This window comes from Trypanosoma brucei, chromosome 7 (assembly GCF_000210295.1).
Source record: "Trypanosoma brucei gambiense DAL972 chromosome 7, complete sequence".
NCBI lineage: Eukaryota > Euglenozoa > Kinetoplastea > Trypanosomatida > Trypanosomatidae > Trypanosoma > Trypanosoma brucei.
Window position 1 is genome coordinate 1,419,093 of NC_026740.1, and position 21,486 is coordinate 1,440,578.

Genomic DNA, 21,486 nt, shown 5'->3' on the forward strand with positions numbered 1-21,486 from the left:
GGATTTCTCCAAAGCTGTTGTACCCACTGTTGTCACGGTGTATTATGACATATTTACTTGTATTTTTATCTTACTGAGTTTTTCTAACCCTTCACCTCTGTTCATTACTTCCCTCTTGCTGCATGCGTGCCTAACTTGCACGGGAATGTCCTTTTGATCAGCTTGCGATGCAGAGATGGAGCCAGAGACTTCACGCAGTTAACAAAGCCACGGGACGTCGCTGGAGCCCTATACCGAAGCCACCACCGCAGGATTTCGACCGCCTTTGCGGGACCCACAGCGTACTCAACACATTGCGCGCATTCTATTTGGCCCCGCGAAGGCTCCATCCACACCGTCGGCAATTGTGCTCCCTCTATGTGCGTGACTTTCGCTTGGAGGCGAGTTGCAACACCAAAAAAAATGGTGATGATGATGCAGAAAAATCTAATGATGGACATGACGTATGGATTCCCAAGCAGTACCCGAACATGCAGCGTATTGTGCGTCTTGCGCGCGCGTTGAGCGTTGCAGTGCATCCCGTGGAGCGTCGTGAGTTAGTGCGTCTCTGTGGCGAACGACGCAACCAAAACGTTGTGCTGGAAGTGTCAACCTTCACTCCGAGGGATGTTGTGGCGTCCCCTTGGGAGAGTGGTAGAAGAGTGTGGGATGCAGACGGACGAGGCATGACTGAAGGTGGGGTACAGACGGATGACGTGGTATTTCTTGACCACGTGATTGATCCTGCCAATGTTGGTGCTATCATGAGATCTGCATTTTTCATGGGTTTGCGGCGGATTGTCCTTAGCAGCGACAGCGCTGGATGTACCGCTGCTGTTTGCCGCTCCAGTGCGGGTTTTATGGAGTACATGAGCGTGTACCGTGCTGTTGTTCCGACGTTAACATTTCTCGAGAATACTGTTGCTCAACAAAAAGCGCGTGATGACGGCCACCTGCTGGAAATCTACGCGACGTCTCCGATGCCGCGGCGTGGCGTGACCACGTGCAGCGCGAGAGAACTTCCCTCAGTGTCTTGCGGTCCCGTCAACAAGCCTCGACGTCGTTTGCTGTTACTAGGGAATGAAGGCGCTGGTTTGCCTTCAGAGGTTATGGGGCTTTGCACGCATACCGCGCACATACCACTTGCGCCTGAACGCAGCCACTTCATGTCTACAGCGGTGGATGGAGGACTGGTTGCTGGGGGGAATGATCGGAATACGTGGCGTACCCGCGGTGAAGAAGCCGAAGATATCGCACATCTACGACCAGAGGAGGTGTCCCTTAATGTGAGTGCTGCTAGTGCCCTTATTCTCGCAGCGTTGAGACGTGGTGACGGAGCTGTGGAGGTGTATAGGAATCACTAAAGAAGATGTGAACTGAAGTTGAGAACGGCAGGGCGCCGTGTGAGGGGTGAAGAACAGGTGCGACTATATGTGTTACTGTGCCTCGCTGTTGTTGCTCCTCATACGTGACTTTTTATCCTTTCTCAGGTTGGAATATCGTTGCTTAGTGTGTGCCCGGCGGGCTCCCTCGCTGTTTTTTTCTCTGCTGTTAATTTTCGTGTTGTGCCACCGAGCGTTTGCATTAACACCCGCTGGTTGTTAACCCAGCATTGGAAGTGAATCGTATCCTCGTTAAGGAAGTTGAAAAAAAGGAGGGGTATTGATGTATCTGGCGGTCGGTGGCATGCCGCAACGAGTTGCGGCGGCGCTATAGCGATGCCACACCGAGCTGTTCATTTTTATGGGGCATGCACCTTTATTGTTATGGCGGACAATAATTTACAACCTATTCCCCACAGCACTGCGCTGTCATTGCAGTATCACATGCACGTGTATGCCCATTTTTCTCCCTTTTTATGGTATCTAACTCTTCCCATGGGAAAACTGCTACCCAGTCTCAGTGCTCAGGCGACCGGTAGCACTTTGTCGCGACAATTTGTGCAAGGTTAAATATCGAATTTTGGCTGCCTGAAAATCTGCCCATCAGCAGTAATGAGCAACCACGGGGGCAGCAGCAGCCTCGACGCTCTCGGTGGCGTCGAGACAGCGGCTGCAGAGACGACAAGAAACATCGTGCTCGGCCTCCCGAAGGACGGTCCAGTTCCTGGTAGTAGTGATGCGGCGTCTCTGCAGGCCGCAGAAGCGTTCATCGGATCGATACAACAGGAAATAATGGCGTGTGATATGGCAAATGCTCGCGCCATGGAACTCTATGCCCGCCACTGGTGGACGAAAGTGCCATACTTCGGAAAACGGTTTGGGTCCACTACAGCAACCTTGGAGGTTGCGGGGGCAGATGGAGGAGGGGTTAGTGGCTTGCCTGCGTGTACCGGGACATCGGACTGCCAGCACAAACATATGCGGTTGGAGCGTTCCTCAGAGGTGGCGGCGGTTCCGGGCACCTCGAGGGGCCAGCAGCAGCGACTTAACAGTTGGTTCTTTAAGCTTCGTCACCCCGGTTGGGTTCCGATCATACAACGGCCGTGGGTGCCGTACTTCTGCATTGGTTGCTTGATGCTCGTTTGGACACCTGATATTTGGAAGTTGCGAACGCTGCACTGGTGCGACTATCAATATGCGGAGTTTCGTCGTGCCGTTCATAGGGCGTATTGGCGTGCAACGATGAGTGCCGAAGATTATAAGGAGCTGATGGAAGAACTTGAGCGCGGGCGGCCACCACCATTTGGGGTCTCAAAGTGTCCCTTGTGACGAGGACTTTGTGAGGGGAAAAGACTTGTGTTTGAATGCTCGGAGAACACGCGCGAGGGTGTTCCAGGAAACTAATGTAAAGGGCAGCAGTACATATACATTTGCGTACTGATATTTTCCTCCTATCGTTGGTTTAAGGGTGGGGTAATGCGTTTCATGGTCATAAGAGACATTATATGGAGTGTTGTGCGAATGCATGTAATTTGGACCCATTAAAGGCATGGTTCGGCGAAATCGGTGATGCCGGTTTTCCTTTTTTTTTTTAACCTCTATTTATTAGCCGCGTGTCACGTAAAAGAAATATTTATGTTATTCACCCCAGTTATTTCCGGTTAGGTTGAGTTAGATTAAATGTTACCTAGTGTACATTTGTTGATAACCGTCATTGAAGCTGTATGTCTAAGTTGTGCGTCTGGTGTAACCCGCTGCCTCCAATTCTCGCAGTTAATCTTTTTCACTATTTTGTTCCTTTGTTTCTCTTTCTATATATATTACATATATATATATATATATATATATATATATGCGTGTGTGCGTGTTATTATTATCATTATGTGCTTCATGGTTAGTGTTGTGAAGAGGTCCAGGAGCAGAGGGCCTGATCATTTCCGTTTGTTTGTTTGTGTGTGTGTGTACCACCACTTTGGCATAAGGCAAAACCACGTTCGCATTAACTATACGGAAGAGGAGGAGGAAGGTGGCCGAACGTGCCGTTGGTACTTAGGGAAAGGGATACATGGGCTCCACGGAGGATGTCCCGCCGGTTGCTCATTCGGATGTCATCAATCAAGCGTGCGCAGTTGAGAAGTCGGTGGAGAAACCTGCAAAAGGTGGAGAGGCTTGGAGCATTGATTTCACGTTGCCGAAGATGAAACGCAAAACCACCAGAAAGGAGCGGGAGGCTATTTTATGCAGCAAAATACGGGGCCAGCTGCAAACACTGTCGACTTCAAGTTTCTCGAATATTGGGGACTCCCAGCAGGTATTTTGCTCTGGTAACAACACCGACAGCGAAGGTAATCGTCATCTGCAAACTGTCGATGTTGACGGTATGGCTGATCCCTCAACTTTGATTCCGAAGAATCTTCCTACCACGCGTGAGGATCTGGAGAAACGAGTATGCCTGCGCATCCCGAGGTTGTTGGCTGTAGCTAAGCAGTACCCGAAAAGCTGCGGTATCACTTCACTAACTTCCGTGTGGAATTATCTTTATACCCGCATCGGTGAAAACCCAATGGGTGCTGACCGGCCTCCTGTTTCTCAAGAGGAGGTAATGTCCATTATTGGTTTTTCGCCGCCATTTGATGCCATATCGTGGGGGCCGTTCACGGGGAACGGCACACTTATCCGATGGTTCCACGCTCTTAACCGGCACTTTGCAGTGAAGGGACGTGCGTATGTGCTTTATAAACCACAGGGGGTTTCCCGCACTGCCTGTACGGCTGAAGAAGCGCTGCGGCAACTGAAGGACGTTTTACAGAATCCCCAAGCAGCTGTGATATATCATTGCCATAATCATTATATGGTGCCGATCGGGTATCAGGAGATACCCCACGCGCAGGCAGATTGCTATGCACCGAACGTGCCTGAGAGTAGTTGCGACACAACCGTATTCATCGGTGATGTGAGTCGGGGGCGGCATGAGGCAATGTACGCTCGGAAGTGGAGCGATATTGTCAAGGATCTTATGACACAATCACCGGAGTTTTACAATATCCGCCGCCCAGAGTTGGGAATACAAACACGTGTTCCCAAAAAGAAAGGGTGTGACACGGACCGTGATCATGAGTCGGAGGGAAATAGAGGGCAACCGTTAGGTCAAAAAAGAGCCGTTATTTCTGTTGAACAGCCCACTGAAACGGTTCCGCCGCGGGATGCAGAAGCTGTTCTTTCACCAACTAGTGACCCCGAAGCTAAAGCCACTGTGGGACGAGCAGGGCCGCCGCCAAAGCGGAAGGCGAAAAAGGCGGGTGGGGGAAACTTACATTGCCTTATTTGTTTTCGTTGTGACCAGGTGGAGGAGCGACCGGAGCGGTTCGAAACGTCTTCTAGTGACCGTGACAGTGAAGGCAGCTCTTCATCCAGCAGTACGGGTGTTGATGAACCTGCAGCTGATGGCGGTAAGAACAGCACTGGAGGGATCGTATAAGGTACAATAGCTTTACACTTTAATTTGTGCATTTGAAAGACCTCCCAGTTAGTGTGTACACGCATGTATGGCAGCCCCTGGTGCAGCACCACGGCTGTTTTAATGAATTTTGCCTCGCAAGGATGAGAAACAGTTTTATTATAGTAATATATATATATTTTTTGGAGGGGGATACGGTGATATGGAACAAACATTAGACTGACTTTTTTCGTTCGTTATGAGATGAATCATTTCACCACCTGTGTATGCTCTACCTTCCGCTTGTTTTGTGTATTGTGTCTCCACTTTACTTTAGCCGGGTAATTTATTGTTACTCTTCTTCCGTTCACGGTGTATCTCCTCTGCGTATTGTATCAGGTACGAATTATACAGAAACCAAGTAACCACAGAGGGTTGAGGCAAAGTGTTTACGCCACAGACCGTTTCCTCCGCCGTCTGAAAGGCAGTGCGCAGCGTTGTGCGCTGACGTGTCGATAATCAAGAACGTAACGTATATATATATATATATATATATATATATATATATACCAATAATACAGATACAGCCAGATACATATAGGTGACTCTGAAGGTCGATATTTATTCGTATCACATGCCGGCAAAAAGCCGGAGACGGGGTTGTTCTTTGGACCTCTCCAGCGGGAATACTCTGAATGCTGGAGCGCCAAAAGGAGCTGTAGGCGGAGTGTCTAGGGCTGCTGAAGATGAACTCAGCCGTAGTGTTGCGTCCCCCGCAGACGCCGTCGAACTGCTGTCGAGGATGCAGGATCGTACGAAGGAGATTCAGAGAGCTGAGAAGGATGCGGACGCTCGTGAGAACCTCGTGAAAACTCGGTACGCCGGAGGTGCTTCAGCTACAGGGGGTACCACCGTGCCTTTTGATAAAAATGCGTTACTAACTGACATGATTGCTGAAGCACGTTACAATTTCCTTAAGCTTGATCAGAATCTCTCGGAGGATTACAACATAGCAACACGCCGTTTACACGCCGCTGTCTTTGGACACACTTCCGACTTTCTGCAACTCTTTCGTGATGTGAACCGCGCAAGCTCGCTAGTAGAGTCCCTGAAGAGCAGCGTTCAGGGAACGAAGGCTGTCATATCGACTATAAGTAAATCTGCCACATGCGGTAGGAAAGGTGGTGTAGTCGAAGAGGGGACCGATGCTTGCACCTCATCAGCATTGGGTTTCTCGATGTTCAGTAGCGGCTTGGGCTGTAGCAGTGGTTCCAATGACGACTCCGGCAATCGTGTTATCAAACCACGGACTCGACCGAGTCTCATTGCCACGAACTTAGCGCGCCGGCAGCCCCGAAGGGGCCTTGCTGGTGCTTTTGCAGCTCAACCAAGCAAAGACACCGGCACCCCTGGGAGTGGTGCTGGTTATAGCAATAGTACTGGCGGTAATGCTGACGGTAGGGGGTGGAGTCGAAGTGGGGGATGTCTTCTTGTGACCACACGCTCCCTCAACACTACGTCGGTGAGTTTATGGCAGACAATGATTTTGTCTGGCGGTGAATCAGCCGTCGGAGACTCAGCGTTAGGTTATCACCATCGATGGGCTGCGCAGCGAGGCATTGGAGAAGAATCGGATGATAAGGTTGAGAAGGCTAAGTCTCAGGATATTGCTGTGTTTGTGGATGTGCTGAGGCAGGAAGTGATGCAATCGATTGCAGAGCGACGGTATATGGAAACAGCGGAGCTGTTACGCAGTTCAGAGGCAGAGGCTGACGCGAAAGGGTGCTTATCTCTTGTACTAGAACTGGAGGAGTTACTTGTGCATTCAATTCGGATGCACGTGCAAACCCTTGTCATGCCACTGATGTATAGTGAAAGCCTGCACATACCACTAATTCAACTTCTTCTAAGATTTGGCCGTGTACAATGTGGATCGCAGCTGTTCTTCCATCTACACGCCGTATGGCTTGATGCTGAGATGGAGAAACTCCAGCTTCGTCTCGATTCGTACAAGGGGACACTCATCGCGAGTGATTTTCTTGTGTGTGCCATACTAGAAGTATTAGAGAGACAGAAGAACCTGTGGCGCACTGACCCCTCTATCGGCACTGCTGCTTGTCCTGCTAACGATAGCAATGAAGATGATAGCGGACTCGATTCTTCTCCAAAGGCGGGTGACACGAAGCTGCAAAGGACGGGATCACCGGGAAAAGTAACTGCTACTGACCATAATAATGGCTGCACCAAATCGGAACCTGTGGTGACACCAAGGATGCCCCCGAGTTCTACTGCGGTGCTGTGGGTGCATGACCGTTTGGATAAATTTGCGTGTGAGGTACTACAACCACGCGCCTTGAGCCACGGGACGGGGGCTGAAGGTGGTGATCCCTCGCGGTTCCGGCGAGCTGTTGTTATGGCAGCTGATGCCATTCGGACCGTGCGCCGCCTCGACCGATTCGGGTTTGCAGGCTGTGACACGCGGTTACTTGTTCTTCTCACCCCCAGTCTCATGTACTTGCAGACGGACTTCAGTCGCTGCACGAACAGCCGTCTGGCGACAACCGGTAGGGCTATGATTGAGCACTTGATACACGACGTGCGGCACATATATCTCACAAAAGGGAAAGGTTATAGTGTTAAGATGTGTGGTGAGGTTGCACGCCGGAACAACAGCGTTTGCCGAGAACTTCAACAACGACTCAAGATATTACCACGTTCTTCCTATGCACTGCTTGCTGAACTTTTGCTTGCCCCAGCTTCCTCAAGGTTATTCATGCCTCAGAATACAGGCAGCTGTGCGACACGCCCGGGCGAGTCTTCCGCGGGCCCGGTGCTCGTACCCGAGCAATACAGTTTTCTCCGCTATTCCAACGGCTGCACGCGCGTACACGGACTTCTTCTAACGTCAGTGTTACGTTTCGTAGCGGCCATGACGGGCTATGATGTGCTACCGCTAGAACTCGCTAAACAACAACAGCAAGAAGCTTTGGAGCAACTCGCAAACCAGGCGGAGTGTGCGTCCTTTCTCCTCTCCAACTCACTGGTGATTGAGTCACTTGACGTAACACTGCATCGTTTGTTTTTATCACTTATGCATACCACAATACGGCAGCGTCAGAGCCTCGTGGGATTTATGCTTTCTGGAGAGTTCAGTGAAATGCATCCGAAATTTTTTGACTGTGGTTCTCGGTCGTCGTCGTCAACTTATACTTTAGTGGGCAATCCGTGGGCACTAAGTGCGATGCAGCTGATGCTCGCTGATGTGTTGAGCACGTCCGTATGGATCGCATACCTTTCTCGTGGTGGGGCGTTGTCGCAGTTACTGCTTTTGCAGAGTGCTCAGGCGTTCCGCGTGCAGTATGTGGAGGAATTGCGTCGTGCTCTGCCGCGTATTGTGCAGGGTTGGATGGCGGCAACATTGAGCCTTGGGTATCGCCTTGACTCTGCGCGAGATTTGCTTCCTTGCGATGCCTTAGTTTTCCCTGTTACGGAGGCCGGCACTTCGACTGCACCGATGACGATGGCACCGGACAACCGCATGGTGGATGCAAGCGATCCCCGCGACGCGGTCGTGCGGCTGCTCGAGATATCGGCCGTCAACGAGTCGCGGCTCGCTCCCTTTTTGCTGTCGCTTGTGCAAAACTCGTTCACCTCGGGCTCCAGTACTGCGGAGGAAGCGGTATTGCTGTGTGCCCCGTTGCCGATGCCTACGTCACCGCTTTGGTGCTTACGAAGTAGGATTGGTAACTATCCGAAGTTCCCCATAGGACGCAAATTTAACCACGACGACGAGCTGTTTTTGTTTCACTTGTTTGTGCAAATAATGTTGAACGTTTTGGCTTACTTCCAGGAGCATTTGCTTGTTCCCAGCTATGTTGTGAATGAAAGATGGGCTTCTGCGCGACCCGATTCACCTTCTGATGGTGATACTAGCCCTCAGTCTCCAGGGTACACGTCAAAACGATGCCCTTCGCGAGGTTGTGTGTCCCCTCAAACGGAGTCTGTCGTAGCCATTTTATCGGCAGGTGGTGGAAATTATGTTGGTGCCGTTGCTCTCTTGCAGTTCATTATATATCGCCTGCTTCGGGATGTGTTGTGTCGGCCGCAGACGTGGAATGTGGTGTACGGCCTTCCCCCAGAAGCCAGCCGCTGGGCCGAAAATATGGTTCGGCAGCAAGTGTTCTTTTTTGCATTGTTCGTGCGGTTCTGGTCGCCTCTCTTCGTTGGAGGTGTGAACTTTCCGGTGGCGGCCGGCCGCCCCCCGGGATCGGGGAGTGATGAGAATGCAGATGGCATTTCGTCTATGCTTATCCTTCAGTGGCTAACGTGTACTGGAGGTTGTCAAGGAAAGCAGCAACATGGTAAAGGACCTTATGCTTTTGACATCGAGGCTTTGGCCTTCCCGCCTAACACCGTGGAATCAAGGGAAAGGGTGTATATACGCGAAACTAACTTAGGTGGGGTGTCCGGCGCTGCAACACCACCTGATGATCAACAGTCGGAGGGGGCAGGGCAGAAGGAAGGTAGCAGAAAATCCGCGGAGGATTCCACGACCGGCAGTGATTTTAGTCCCCCCTGCACCCCTAATGAAGGCAAAAATGATTTAAGTATGCTCATGCTGGGGTTGATTGGCTCTTTCTTTGATTCTCAAGGTGAGGCACGGGCCATGCCGGCCATAAACTCGGACCTCACAAGGAATCGAGTGGAGAAGCTGATGTCTTCATTGAATTTGTTGAGTGTTGTTAATAAGGAGGTGTTGGCTGAGAAGGGTGGTGCGGAGGGAAAGGACAGCGATGATGATGATGAAGATAGGGAGGAATCTCCATGTGGCACAAAGGAAGAACCGGTCGGTCCCATTAGCAAAAAAGAAGACTCAGCGAGGGAACAAACTTTTAAAGAGCCGCTACACTCGCGAACAGGAGGTGACACCAGTAAAGGAGGTGTGACACTGTTTCACGTGTACAATATGTTGCTACACTACCTTGCGCCGCTAACATGACCGGAAAGAGAATAGAAGGGTTCTGACGGGGTACTGAAAAATACCATACAGGGGAACGCCATACGCAGATATTTCCGTTGCGCTGTTGACAATTCTTTTGACAAGTACCCCTGCAGTGGGGACAAGAGATGAAATGCTTTTGGCGGCCGATGAGACCGTACCCGTCGTGGTGCAGTGGTGAAGTGGATGGATGGGAAAATAACAAATTGCCATAAGTTGCTGTTGCTTATCCACTTTATTTTTTTGTTAAAGTCGCGCATCTGCGAGTTCGTGGCCGTTTCGTATTTGATGCTTCTGAAATGATGTCGTGGTTGACGCACCGAGATCGTACCTTCTTTTCCTCTTTCTGTCTTCACCGGTTGTCTCTTTTCGTTTTTCCGCCTCCGGTGCCGTACTTCTCTCACTAGAACATCGCCGTAGTTTTTAATTTTGTCGTCACTGCTTTTAATAATACTATTGTTTCCTCCTTTTTGGAAAAGGCGGAAGCCGATCGTCAGCCGGCGTGTGACGTTGAGGAGGTGAGGCGCATGGATATTGTAATGTGAGAGGAATGCCGCAGTTGCTGAAAGAAGGGGGGGGAGAAGCCTTTACGTGGTGGAAAGTTTCACTTTGTTGCTGTCATGTTCATGCATATATATATACATGTACTGTGTGTATACATATGTGTGCCGTGTACGCCGTTGTATGTGTTTTGCTTTATCTTTTTGTTTTGCCTTATTGTCACACTTCGTTACCCCCGTGCGTTTTCCCAAGATAAACGAGGGAATAAGGGGATTATTCCCGAAGGAGAGCGAAGCGACACACTTTAGAAAAATAGAATTACTGTTTCCAACTTACAAACAAAGTCATCATTAGATATAAAAGTTTGTCCCGATGAAGAACGCCCGCAGAGTGTCACTTTCACCGTTGATTTTGCGGTCACTCGCTGAACTTCAGGACGGCCTCAACACCGTAGTTGACAAGAATTGGAGGCAGTTGCGGCGACCAGGTGACTGGTCACTGGCTATTACTATGGAAACTGCGGAATTACTCGACTCTTATCCGTGGAAGTGGTGGAAGAATGTGAAGGCCCAACCAGACCTACAAAATGTGAAGATCGAGCTCACGGACATTCTGCATTTTTCCTTGTCGGGTGCCATGCAGGTGAGTGACGAAAACTCGGGGGCGGTCCACAAAGCCGAGGCAGGCTCGAATGGAGAATCAGGGAAGCATTGGTGCTACTTTGACCAACCTCGTGCGCTGCCCGCAGCAGGTGGAGCAGAATATGTGGCATGCGTCGAAACCCCAGGTTCCTCTCTTTCAGCGCCCGTGTCTGCTGACGAGTGTGACCTGGCGGACTTTATGTTCTTCCCCCTCTCTGATACAAATAACGCACTAGCAAGTTTTCAGAACATTATTCGACTAGCCAGCCTTCAACGATTCCAACTCGTGACATCGGCCGTTATCGCAGCTGCGGACGATATTGGTTTCAACCTCGTTGCTTATTATGTGGCGAAACATACACTCAACGGTATCCGTCAGATGAAGGGCTACAAAGATGGCACGTACGTAAAGGTGCAAAAAGGCGTGGAGGACAATGAGCTACTCCATGGGTGCATATCACCGTTTTCCCTTGAAGACGTGACTAACGAAGGGAATTACAAAACAAAATGGGATGACATCATGCACCGCGTTTATGATGCCTTTGGTACCCCGAAGGAGGAACGGTTAAACATTGGGCACTGGCTAAAGTCGTAAGCGCTTCCCGTAGAGAAACCATGATTGAGCTACCGAGCCACCCCATTATTGTTAAAAGTATAGACGGATGTAACGTGGCGTAACAAATCACTAAGTGTGAGGGGATTGATAACAATGGTGGTGATAGTAAATAGACGTGAGATACGGAATATTAGGTGCGTTGTTTTCCACACACGCGCTGGGGTCTTCGAAAAGAGTTGAATAACGACCATCACTGCCGGTGCTTTCGCCCATTGTGAGCACGGGTGTGGGTTGCCGCGGGAGATTTGGCGAAGTTCATTCAGCTTAGTTGTAGTGAGGGGTCTACCCACATCGCATACTTGAGCAAGGCTTGAAGAGGAGGAGGCAAAAGGAGACGAAGTGGTCGTTCTGACCGAATACTAAGGTGGCTGTACTACCTCCAACTATCACCGCACATGGGGCAAATGATCTATCGCAAACAAAAACTGTGTGTGACACACGCACCAGTTGACGGGCTTCTGAATTTGTTGCATCTTTCTCTTTACTTCGTCTCTGCTACACTGTCCTCTTCTACCCTCTTTACCAATTTTAAATTTGCACGAGGATTTTTTTTTTTTGGGGTGCCGGCTTACCCAAGGTGTGGGGAGTAAAGAAAAGGGACAGCAGATCGTAGAAAATAAAGGAGCGAACGATGCCCGCTAAAGCTGCTTCTGCTGCTGCTTCGAAGAAGAACAGTGCGCCCAAGAGCGCTGTTTCGAAAAAGGTGGCCAAGAAGGGTGCGCCTGCTGCTGCTGCGAAACCCACGAAAGTGGTGAAGGTAACGAAACGCAAGGCATACACCCGTCCGCAGTTTCGCCGCCCGCACACGTACCGCAGGCCCGCGACCGTGAAACCCAGCAGCAACGTAAGTGCCATTAAGAATAAGTGGGACGCGTTCCGGATCATCCGCTACCCCCTCACCACTGACAAGGCGATGAAGAAGATTGAGGAGAACAACACCCTAACCTTCATTGTGGATTCTCGTGCTAACAAGACTGAGATCAAGAAGGCGATTCGCAAATTGTATCAGGTTAAGACGGTGAAGGTGAACACACTCATTCGACCTGACGGCTTGAAGAAGGCCTATATTCGCCTGTCTGCGTCATACGATGCGCTCGACACGGCAAACAAGATGGGTCTTGTTTAGTGTGGTGGATCTGTAGGGGTTTCTTACTTCCTCAAGCAACTTTGTAGGGTACTGTGTGGATACGATTCCTTCAGTATTTTGCACCGTATGGTAGGAGGGGATGAAAGAGAAACAGCCACGAACTGTCGTTTATGTTTTTATTTGGTTTTTTATCCCACCTACCAAAGTATAGCTGTGGGAAGGATGGGAGTGACAAAAGAAAGGTTGCGCCGGAGGTCGGAGTGCAGACTGCTCTTGGAAGTATGGCGAGGGTGAAGTTGCGGAGGGAATGTTAAACAATTTAAGAAGGAAGTTTTAAACAGTTTTAAAATATGAGATGAAATATGTCGTTTGAGTCTCATTTCTGTCATCTTCGACCCAATCCCTTTTTTTTTCTTCGGATTACCACATTGTTGTTGGTTGGTAGTGTTGACACGGCTCCGTTGATTTCTCTTCCTTAAGTGCTTATCAACGTTTTAATATTGGATGATAATATCTTTTGCCCAAGGATCGGGGGTGCTTGTGTGGGGAGAGTGGGGTAGCCAGTTGCATCGCCTTCAGACGACTGTTATCATGACTTCATATCCCTTTTTCCATTATTGGATTTCCCCACCTGTTTTCTGTAGGCTTCTTTCTCTAAGGTTGACGCGAACGATGCCCGCTAAAGCTGCTTCTGCTGCTGCTTCGAAGAAGAACAGTGCGCCCAAGAGCGCTGTTTCGAAAAAGGTGGCCAAGAAGGGTGCGCCTGCTGCTGCTGCGAAACCCACGAAAGTGGTGAAGGTAACGAAACGCAAGGCATACACCCGTCCGCAGTTTCGCCGCCCGCACACGTACCGCAGGCCCGCGACCGTGAAACCCAGCAGCAACGTAAGTGCCATTAAGAATAAGTGGGACGCGTTCCGGATCATCCGCTACCCCCTCACCACTGACAAGGCGATGAAGAAGATTGAGGAGAACAACACCCTAACCTTCATTGTGGATTCTCGTGCTAACAAGACTGAGATCAAGAAGGCGATTCGCAAATTGTATCAGGTTAAGACGGTGAAGGTGAACACACTCATTCGACCTGACGGCTTGAAGAAGGCCTATATTCGCCTGTCTGCGTCATACGATGCGCTCGACACGGCAAACAAGATGGGTCTTGTTTAGTGTGGTGGATCTGTAGGGGTTTCTTACTTCCTCAAGCAACTTTGTAGGGTACTGTGTGGATACGATTCCTTCAGTATTTTGCACCGTATGGTAGGAGGGGATGAAAGAGAAACAGCCACGAACTGTCGTTTATGTTTTTATTTGGTTTTTTTTGAATTCTCATCTGAAAATAAAAATAAATAAAAATTGTGTTTCAGCTGTCTGAGTGGGTACTGGGGCGGGGGTGAGGGAATGAGGTAATGCTTCTCCTCTCCTTCTTTTTCTTATTTCCGCTTCCATTTGTGCTCTTGAGATTGCTTGCCGGCGTGGTGTTCTATTCAAAATGCGTTTGCTTTATTTCTTTTCTTTCTGGATTTTTTCGATGCGCGTATATATGTATTTGCGCAGCGGCGAGGTTCCTTTAGAAGGTAATAGGGTATATAGCATTTTCTCTAAACAGTGGGTGAGGTCGTTACCAGAAGGTTATAGTTGTCTACCATAATTATAGTTACTGTTATTATTATTGTTGTTGTTTTGTTTTTGTTTTTGTCATTTTTACTTCTGTTGGTTGGTTTTCTTTCCAATCAACTCAAGTTTTGGAAGTTGTTTCGAGTGGTTGTTTCCACTCTGGTGGCTTTCACTCATCGCTCAGGCAAGTTCCATCGTTTCCGTTGGGGCGGTCGTGTACGGAGGGAAAGCGGTAACGCGCTCACAGATTAAGGGCACGTTGATAGAAAGGAAGCATCTATAAAAGAAGCATACGGAAAATACATCCATAAATCAATTTATACATTTGCAACTGTTGTATCACTGATGGAGCGACTATCTATTATCCACACATTCGAGAGTGACTCTACTTTCCTAGCAGAAGTGCCCTCTGTGACACCTCGCAGTTCTGCTGGACTGACAATGTGTAAGAGCGCAACAGTTACTGAAACGCGTGGGGGACGGTTCACAGGTGACCACGAGGGGCCAGCGAGCATAGATTCTACCCTTGACCTTATTCCCGCTTGCTCGGGCACCAGTGAAGGGGATAGGGAACTGAGTGTTGTGCGCATTGTTCCCGTCAGCGGCTCCGTGGCATTTCACTCACGTTTTCTTGTCCAATTTGAGGCATACTGTCGCCTCAGTCGTCGGCTGCGGCGTGCCATAGAGTGGCTGTTGTTAAGTCATCAGACAGAGCAGAAACGCGTTGGTAGTAGCGCTTCTTCTCTTGACAGTTCCATGTTCGACGTCGATTGTCTCACGCGTGCAACACATCCAGTGGATCCAACGGCTTTTCTTGCGTCTGCTTTTGCGCTTCCCCACGTAGTTTCCGTGTCGCCAACACCATTGGACGAGGAAGATATGTTGGGCCCCCACGGTGAGTTGTGTTCTGCAGATAGGACAAGAGTCGTGCCATACTGTTTTTTCTACTCATCTCCTGAGCAGCGCCTGTTTCGTGGGGGTTCTGTTCCATCTTCGCCCTCAGAGCGATCTGGAATGACGGTGCTCGAACGTTTTGCTGCCGTTGCCAAGGCTACTGGCATATGTGGAATTGTACCACCTCCTCACAATGCTCTCAGCATTAAAAATCGCACAAAAGTTGGATTAACTCTTTTGGCGTACATGGAGGGCTGTTTACCGAGTTGTATCTTCACCGACGGCAATGGGGGCCCCAAGTACGGTTCGGGTGTGGCGGCGGATTTCTTTTCACAGTGGAGCGACGACATCTTGTGGCGGTTACTCTGCTCGCTGGTTTCTGCTCTGGCAGTCGTGCATGCAGGGGGGTTTCACTATTGCGGTGAGTTGACACCTGCTGACATACTCTGTTTCGCGATTCCAGGGGAGAATGATCCTGGTGTGGCTGCAGCTGAGGCGTTGATGTCTGGGGAGCAGGAGGGAAGTTCCGAAATTCCTGTGGGCCAGCGGTTTCACATGTGGGCAGCTGCCAGCGAGCGGCACTGGGCCATAACAGGCGCAACTCCAGCCCATCGTGCCTTCTTTATGCTTACTACGCCGCCGCGATCGCTTTTTGCTCATTTCCCTGATGACCCACATACAGTGGCTGAGTCCCAGAGGCGTGACATTGTAGCTGCCGGCAGTGTTGTTTTGAAGGTTGTTGAAGAGATGAAGCGACGACGTGGACAGTCGGAGACGGGAGGCTGTGTTGAGTTGCTTTTTGTTGCCCAGCGCATGGTTTCTTTGGAAGAGGGTGGTGCTAACCCTTCCAGGACTGACGCAACGGCGTTAGCTCACCGCTTTGCTCAGCTACAGGTGGTCAGGCTCCGAACACATCTTTGCCTGCTACGCACCGTTGTGGAGGAACGAAATGCGCAGCTCGTAACTGCCATTCTCTATGGTCGGAGCTTAGATGGAACCGCTGACAGCCGGAGAAATAACAGGCGGCTCAAAGATAAAAGTGATGAATACAGCTCTTCGGGGAGGGAAAAAGCAACCGCTAAACCAAGTCGTGGTCACGAATCTTCTCACGTACGCGATTCTTCCGAAGCTCCACTATTGGTTGGAGACGTGAAGTTGCCGACGCTCGCCGAGCGTGAGCGGGCCCTTGCTGAGCGAGAGGAAAAGCTTCGTCAGTTTTTAGTTCTGTACGAGCTAACGGCGGAGCGGCTAGACGAACTCCCCGTGGGATCTGAGGGTTTTGAATTCCTTCGGCAAATGCTGATGCAGGCACCGTCCAGTAAGTCAGAGAAAACGAGGCCCAAATCATGCAGTGGTACGCGACCGACTTCTAAAGAGGGCTCAAAAGAGAGGACGCTAACATCCTCATCAACGAGGTCCATATGTGGAACTCCAAGACCTTTAAGGGATGCAGTGAGAAGGGCTACTCCTTTGGGTGAAAGAAGGCAGCAAATCTTTTCGAGTTTCACTTCCTCCAAGGCGAAGGATGGTGTGCTTTCTGGTATAACTGGTAATGGAAGCGCGGGCACGGCGACGTCGAGCTTAATTGTATCTGGGTTGGGGGGTTTAAGTAAGGAGAAGCGACCGTTGCGCACCATTTGCAGACAGTCAGTTACCCGTACGCATTCATCTTCCTCACATCGTTGCGGAAGCGCGAGGCCAAATGTGTCGTCAGTGGTGCAACGGGTTGGTGTGAAGACTCCAACGTCTTCGAGGAATAAAACGGATAGTCCAAAGAGGGCAAATTCCATCGAACGTACAGATGAATCGCAGCTGAAGGGCTGTTTTCTCGATATACCCTTCGCTAGGACCGCCAATCGCATAGAAGCATCAGAGAAACTTAAAAATACCCCGAGGACGGCGTCATCACCGTTGACCAAGGGACTTGGAAGGCCACTGGCAAGCAGATCACCAACAAGAGTGGGTGCCACCGCAGTGACGCTGCATCGAGAGTCAGCGGATAGGGAACTGTTGCGGTCTACTCAAGCCGTACGGCCGGAGCGTCAGTCAGGTGACAATGACACATCGCTTCCCAATATGGCGGCCAATTCGTTGCTTCGACTCTCCGCAAGGGCTCGGACACCCCAGCAGGTGCGCAACGCCGCAACAAAACCAAGCGTTACCAACACTTCCTCAACTTCTGCTGCACAGGGACTGGTCCCTGGTTTGGCGCTCCCAAGTAATTCCACATCGGTACACCCCAACGGAAAGTTACTCCACACAGCAACCGAGGGGGTGTCAGCAAACCATGAAGCTGCCGCACAACCAAAGCAAGAGGCTGTTTCGTGTGCAAAAACCCAGGTCAAGACCCTGACAAGTGAGGAAACTGTCAAGCAAAGAAAGCAATCTGAGAGGGTGGACCCACCCCCCACTAATGCAGATGGCTCTTCACCAGGTTTCTCGCCGGTGAACAACTGTGGGGGAATAATGACGGTTATAGATATGAACGATGACAACCAGGTGGTTATGGGGGGAGGGGGTAGTTCTTTGAATTCCGTGGGACGCTGCAACGTTGGTAGTCCTTCTAACACGGCAGAATCGTCGGGGGGCCGCGCATGTGGAGCCGGGGAATTCAGTGCAGCCATCACCGATAGGAGTTTAAGCACTGCTGCATCTGAAGGTGCCCGAGCCCACAACGAAAAAAGGACCATGTTTGGCCCACAACAGCAGCCCTCGGTGCGTCCTGGCTACCGTTCGGATCGCGAAGGCCCTGGCACTCCTCGGTCCCTTCGCCCTCGAGTGTGTGACGGGTGGGTCGATAATCACCTTGCTGCACTTGAGCGGATGAGAACCGATTTTCACCAATCAGAAGCTACCAAAAGCATACGAAATACTCCTAATGGCAAGTTGCTGACAGCAGGGCTTGCTGCGACGCATCTCGCCGACCAATCAGATTCTGCTTTGTGCGCGAATGCGAGCTCGGGAAATAGTGCTGATAGATCCACTCTAGTAAACAGCGAAAATTGATCGTTGGTCGTCCTCCTTAGTACCCAGCATGGGAGGGCTTGGACACACCAAAGTGACTTCAGAGGAATGAACCGTCTCAAGAGGTTCGGAGTGACCTAGCAACATGTGGAGTGTCCAGTTTAATAAGGAGGTGTCTTCGTGGAAGTATTCATGAGGGGATTTTGAAAAAGTGTTGGGGGTCTGGTGCGCCCTTCTGTGACAAAGAACGTGAGGAAAACAGCGTAGTGAGAATGGAGCTGTGGGTGTGCGTGGGGTAAACTGATTTGAGCTGACGGTACAGCGCTGGTGATAAATACTGCTTACGTGTACGCCCATGTTTTCATCACTTCGAAGTGTAGTCTGGTCATCGGTCTCTGGATATATAGAATGAAACTAAGGTAAACGAATGAAATGTTTGTTGATATCCGAACGGTATCTCCACATTTCCATTTTCTACGTTTACCGCAGGCTTAATTTAAAGGGGAAAGCGGAGTTTTTTTTTTTAATTCCAGTTTTTATTTTGCCTTAACTGTCCATTTCATTGTTGTTGTTTTTGTGCCATTGAGTGATTACATTTGTCTTGTTTCGTTTGCTTGCTCCAACCCTCTTTCTTTTATAGTAACTGGGCTGACCAATGAGCGGACTGAATATGTTTCTTCCTTCGTAAACACTTATTCTTTGTCGCTTATTTTAACATGCGCTTCCCCACTTTCTCCATCTTGTACGATGACCTAAAGGGGAAGGTGGCAACGTTCACCTACTGCTACTTCCTTTTGCAATAATACGGAATGGAAGATGACATTATACAAGGTCGCTGTTCCGCTATCATCCAACAAATCGTGTGCGCTGGCGCACCACAGCAAGCACCCAACCAAAAGCGCCTCCTTACTGCGGCGGCAGAGGCGTTACGACATCAAGCCATGTTAATGTATCGTCTTTGTCGAGCGAGGAAAGAAAAACTATCGGATGATCAGACAGAGGATGCGGCTTATTGTGTACTAGCCTCTGTGGCCTCACTCCAGCCTGCGCTCTGGGCGAAACTCACCGATTGGGCCCATTTATTGCGACCAAAACAGCCTGTATTACGTTTTCTTTCCCCTATACCAATGATTGTGAAGTTGAAGGAGGTCCTTCACTTCATTGCTCGCACCGCCCATTTACAGGTTGGTTCATCGACAACAGCACTGAATTTGGCACTATCAAAGTCGCCAGTAGAACGGCCAGCCGCGGCTTCGGTTCCTGAAGGTGCTGCGGTGGTCACTGGGCAGAGGTCCGAGCCAACAAGGGACTCCACAACAAATCATGGTTCGTACCGTAAGCGTGGACGAGAAGAGAAAAGCAAAACGCATGAAACCACATTGGGGCCCCAACTTGCCCTACAAGTAGCCTTTGCGTATTTCCGTCTCACCGTACCTAATGCAAAGAAGCTTCAAGCTGTTATTGTCACGCGCGAATCTGAAGACGATGGCACGAAATTAGTTGCTCAATTGGAAGACACCCTGATGATGAGGGGTTGCCCCATTTCGCATCACTTATCGTCCGGAAATGGAACAACAAGTACCAGTAGCGGCGTGCACGCCCACCCAAATTTACTTAAGCTAGGGGATGATGCGGATGACGAGGAGAACTTTGATGCTCCCTCTACGCTGTTACCTCTTGCATATCCTGCATCGTTGGGGTCATTGGTTTCCCCAAGAAATACAAATGGTGTAGAAACCACTCCTATTTTCGCCTCACCGATCAGTCTACCAGCGTTGGCTGACGCCATAGATACGACCCGCTCAGCGCTATACTATAGTCGACTGCAGCGGTGTTTGCGGAACCCACTCCTGTTTTCACCATTGGAATGCGCTAGTGTTGAGGGGGGTATTCTACCAACCGGCGCAGCTACATCATTAGACTCCCGGTTTTTCCCCGTATCGTTTAGCGGTTCGCTGGATGGAAATTCCACGATGTTATTTTCATCACCCGCACACTTTCTTCATCCCGCCCGCGCTTGCCCGCAATCGCTTTTGCCTCTCCCCCCTCAGATGGTAACTGCGGAGTACCTGTGGAAACGGTTGCTTGTGGCTGGTCTGTGGCTCCTTTCTGCGAGCGGCGACCCCGCATCAGCGATTGATAGTCGCGTGCTGCACTACTGTTGTCGTGTTGTCAAGGCAGCCTCGAGGGGCGATGTGGTGTGCCTGGTGTGTGACGATCTCGTGCGGGAAAGACCTACACTATACATCTCTGCGCTGGCACGCCCAACTGGGGGAACCGTTGGGGGAGTGCAGGGGGAGAAGGATCATAGGTCCTGGGAGGAAATGAAATGCATGCCAGTAGAAAAGACCCCACCGGGCGAGGCAGCACATGGTGGTGGTCCCTTAGCATGCGAAGTGCTTCGGGTCCTATCGAAAGAGTTGCATGAAAAATCCTATGAGCTCGTTGCGAGAGGTACGGTTGGACAATGTAATACTTCGGGCACCTTGGGACTTGCAGCGGGGGCGCAGAATTCAGGGGGTGGTGCTGAGAGCTGTATCGGGAGAACCAATCCCACTTTGCCAACCTTGCGCGAACTCGTGGACGAGGTGAGGAGCACCTACCCGGTTGAAGCTTGTCGTGCCGCGCTCATTGGTGGTATGGACGGTGAGGCGGCAATGCGCTGCTTGTTGCTTCGGTGTGGTGATGTTAACGAAGACGACGCGTTGTCGTATCCCTGCTGTCCACACAATACACAGGAGACTGTTGGCGCGTATGGGTGTGCAACTGCTTCGCTGAACGTCGACGGATTACTGTCCGTCGTGCCTTACGTTCCACGGCTTCGTGAGACTGATGGGGTTCTCGAATGCGCCGGCTGTTTTCTTCTGTTCCACCAGTCGTGTGTGTGCCCCACGCAGCGTGACATTGCGGGAGGGTGCTTTCTCTGTCACAACTGCCGTTTGAGGCGTACCGGCCAGTTCAGGTTAGACCAGCCGGTTGCATAGTGCTTTTTTGGTATGTGTATATGTGTGTGCTTCTCATAGATATGATTTGAGCGCGCGGAGTTAAGTAGTCATTATTATTGCTATTCCCACTACCTAGTGTGAAGCCACGGGGTTCTATTTTCCATACCTCCCGCCTCTTTTATGCCGGATGTTGCTATTGCCACCCGATAATATTCCTTTTTTGTTTTCCTTTGTTATTTTCTTCCTTGTCCGAACAACTGGCCGTTCCGCGCGTTTCTGGTTGTTATTCGTGTCGGTGAAACGTGATGGTCGCTTGGGGAGTGAAGCCAGCCATAACCGAAGGAGGAAATACCGTACGGAGTCGGCAGTGAAGAAGTGCCTGAGCTGCATCCACTGCCTCAAAGAAAGTGCGAAGCTTAAACTGAAAG

At 50.3% G+C, this 21,486-nt stretch overlaps 9 protein-coding genes across 9 annotated transcripts; all 9 read left to right on the plus strand.

Moving 5' to 3' along the window:
* Positions 1-167: 167 nt before the first annotated feature.
* TbgDal_VII5900 (hypothetical protein, conserved) lies at positions 168-1,343 on the plus strand (the record flags this gene model as incomplete). The annotated part of the gene is made up of 1 exon (XM_011776667.1): positions 168-1,343. The coding sequence occupies one exon, from the start codon at positions 168-170 to the stop codon at positions 1,341-1,343; it is 1,176 nt and encodes a 391-aa protein (XP_011774969.1).
* A 630-nt stretch (positions 1,344-1,973) lies between these two features.
* Positions 1,974-2,690, plus strand: TbgDal_VII5910 (hypothetical protein, conserved; the record flags this gene model as incomplete). The annotated part of the gene is made up of 1 exon (XM_011776668.1): positions 1,974-2,690. The coding sequence occupies one exon, from the start codon at positions 1,974-1,976 to the stop codon at positions 2,688-2,690; it is 717 nt and encodes a 238-aa protein (XP_011774970.1).
* A 736-nt stretch (positions 2,691-3,426) lies between these two features.
* Positions 3,427-4,839, plus strand: TbgDal_VII5920 (hypothetical protein, conserved; the record flags this gene model as incomplete). Its single annotated transcript, XM_011776669.1, has 1 exon — positions 3,427-4,839. The coding sequence occupies one exon, from the start codon at positions 3,427-3,429 to the stop codon at positions 4,837-4,839; it is 1,413 nt and encodes a 470-aa protein (XP_011774971.1).
* A 904-nt stretch (positions 4,840-5,743) lies between these two features.
* On the plus strand, positions 5,744-9,796 carry TbgDal_VII5930 (hypothetical protein, conserved; the record flags this gene model as incomplete). Its single annotated transcript, XM_011776670.1, has 1 exon — positions 5,744-9,796. One exon carries the CDS (start codon positions 5,744-5,746, stop codon positions 9,794-9,796), a length of 4,053 nt encoding a protein of 1,350 aa, XP_011774972.1.
* An 873-nt stretch (positions 9,797-10,669) lies between these two features.
* TbgDal_VII5940 (dUTP diphosphatase, putative) lies at positions 10,670-11,533 on the plus strand (the record flags this gene model as incomplete). Its single annotated transcript, XM_011776671.1, has 1 exon — positions 10,670-11,533. The coding sequence occupies one exon, from the start codon at positions 10,670-10,672 to the stop codon at positions 11,531-11,533; it is 864 nt and encodes a 287-aa protein (XP_011774973.1).
* Positions 11,534-12,185: 652 nt separating this feature from the next.
* Positions 12,186-12,680, plus strand: TbgDal_VII5950 (60S ribosomal protein L23a, putative; the record flags this gene model as incomplete). Its single annotated transcript, XM_011776672.1, has 1 exon — positions 12,186-12,680. One exon carries the CDS (start codon positions 12,186-12,188, stop codon positions 12,678-12,680), a length of 495 nt encoding a protein of 164 aa, XP_011774974.1.
* A 465-nt stretch (positions 12,681-13,145) lies between these two features.
* TbgDal_VII5960 (60S ribosomal protein L23a, putative) lies at positions 13,146-13,808 on the plus strand (the record flags this gene model as incomplete). Its single annotated transcript, XM_011776673.1, has 1 exon — positions 13,146-13,808. One exon carries the CDS (start codon positions 13,146-13,148, stop codon positions 13,806-13,808), a length of 663 nt encoding a protein of 220 aa, XP_011774975.1.
* Positions 13,809-14,600: 792 nt separating this feature from the next.
* On the plus strand, positions 14,601-18,155 carry TbgDal_VII5970 (hypothetical protein, conserved; the record flags this gene model as incomplete). The annotated part of the gene is made up of 1 exon (XM_011776674.1): positions 14,601-18,155. The coding sequence occupies one exon, from the start codon at positions 14,601-14,603 to the stop codon at positions 18,153-18,155; it is 3,555 nt and encodes a 1,184-aa protein (XP_011774976.1).
* Positions 18,156-18,922: 767 nt separating this feature from the next.
* Positions 18,923-21,097, plus strand: TbgDal_VII5980 (hypothetical protein, conserved; the record flags this gene model as incomplete). The annotated part of the gene is made up of 1 exon (XM_011776675.1): positions 18,923-21,097. The coding sequence occupies one exon, from the start codon at positions 18,923-18,925 to the stop codon at positions 21,095-21,097; it is 2,175 nt and encodes a 724-aa protein (XP_011774977.1).
* Between the last annotated feature and the right edge of the window lie 389 nt (positions 21,098-21,486).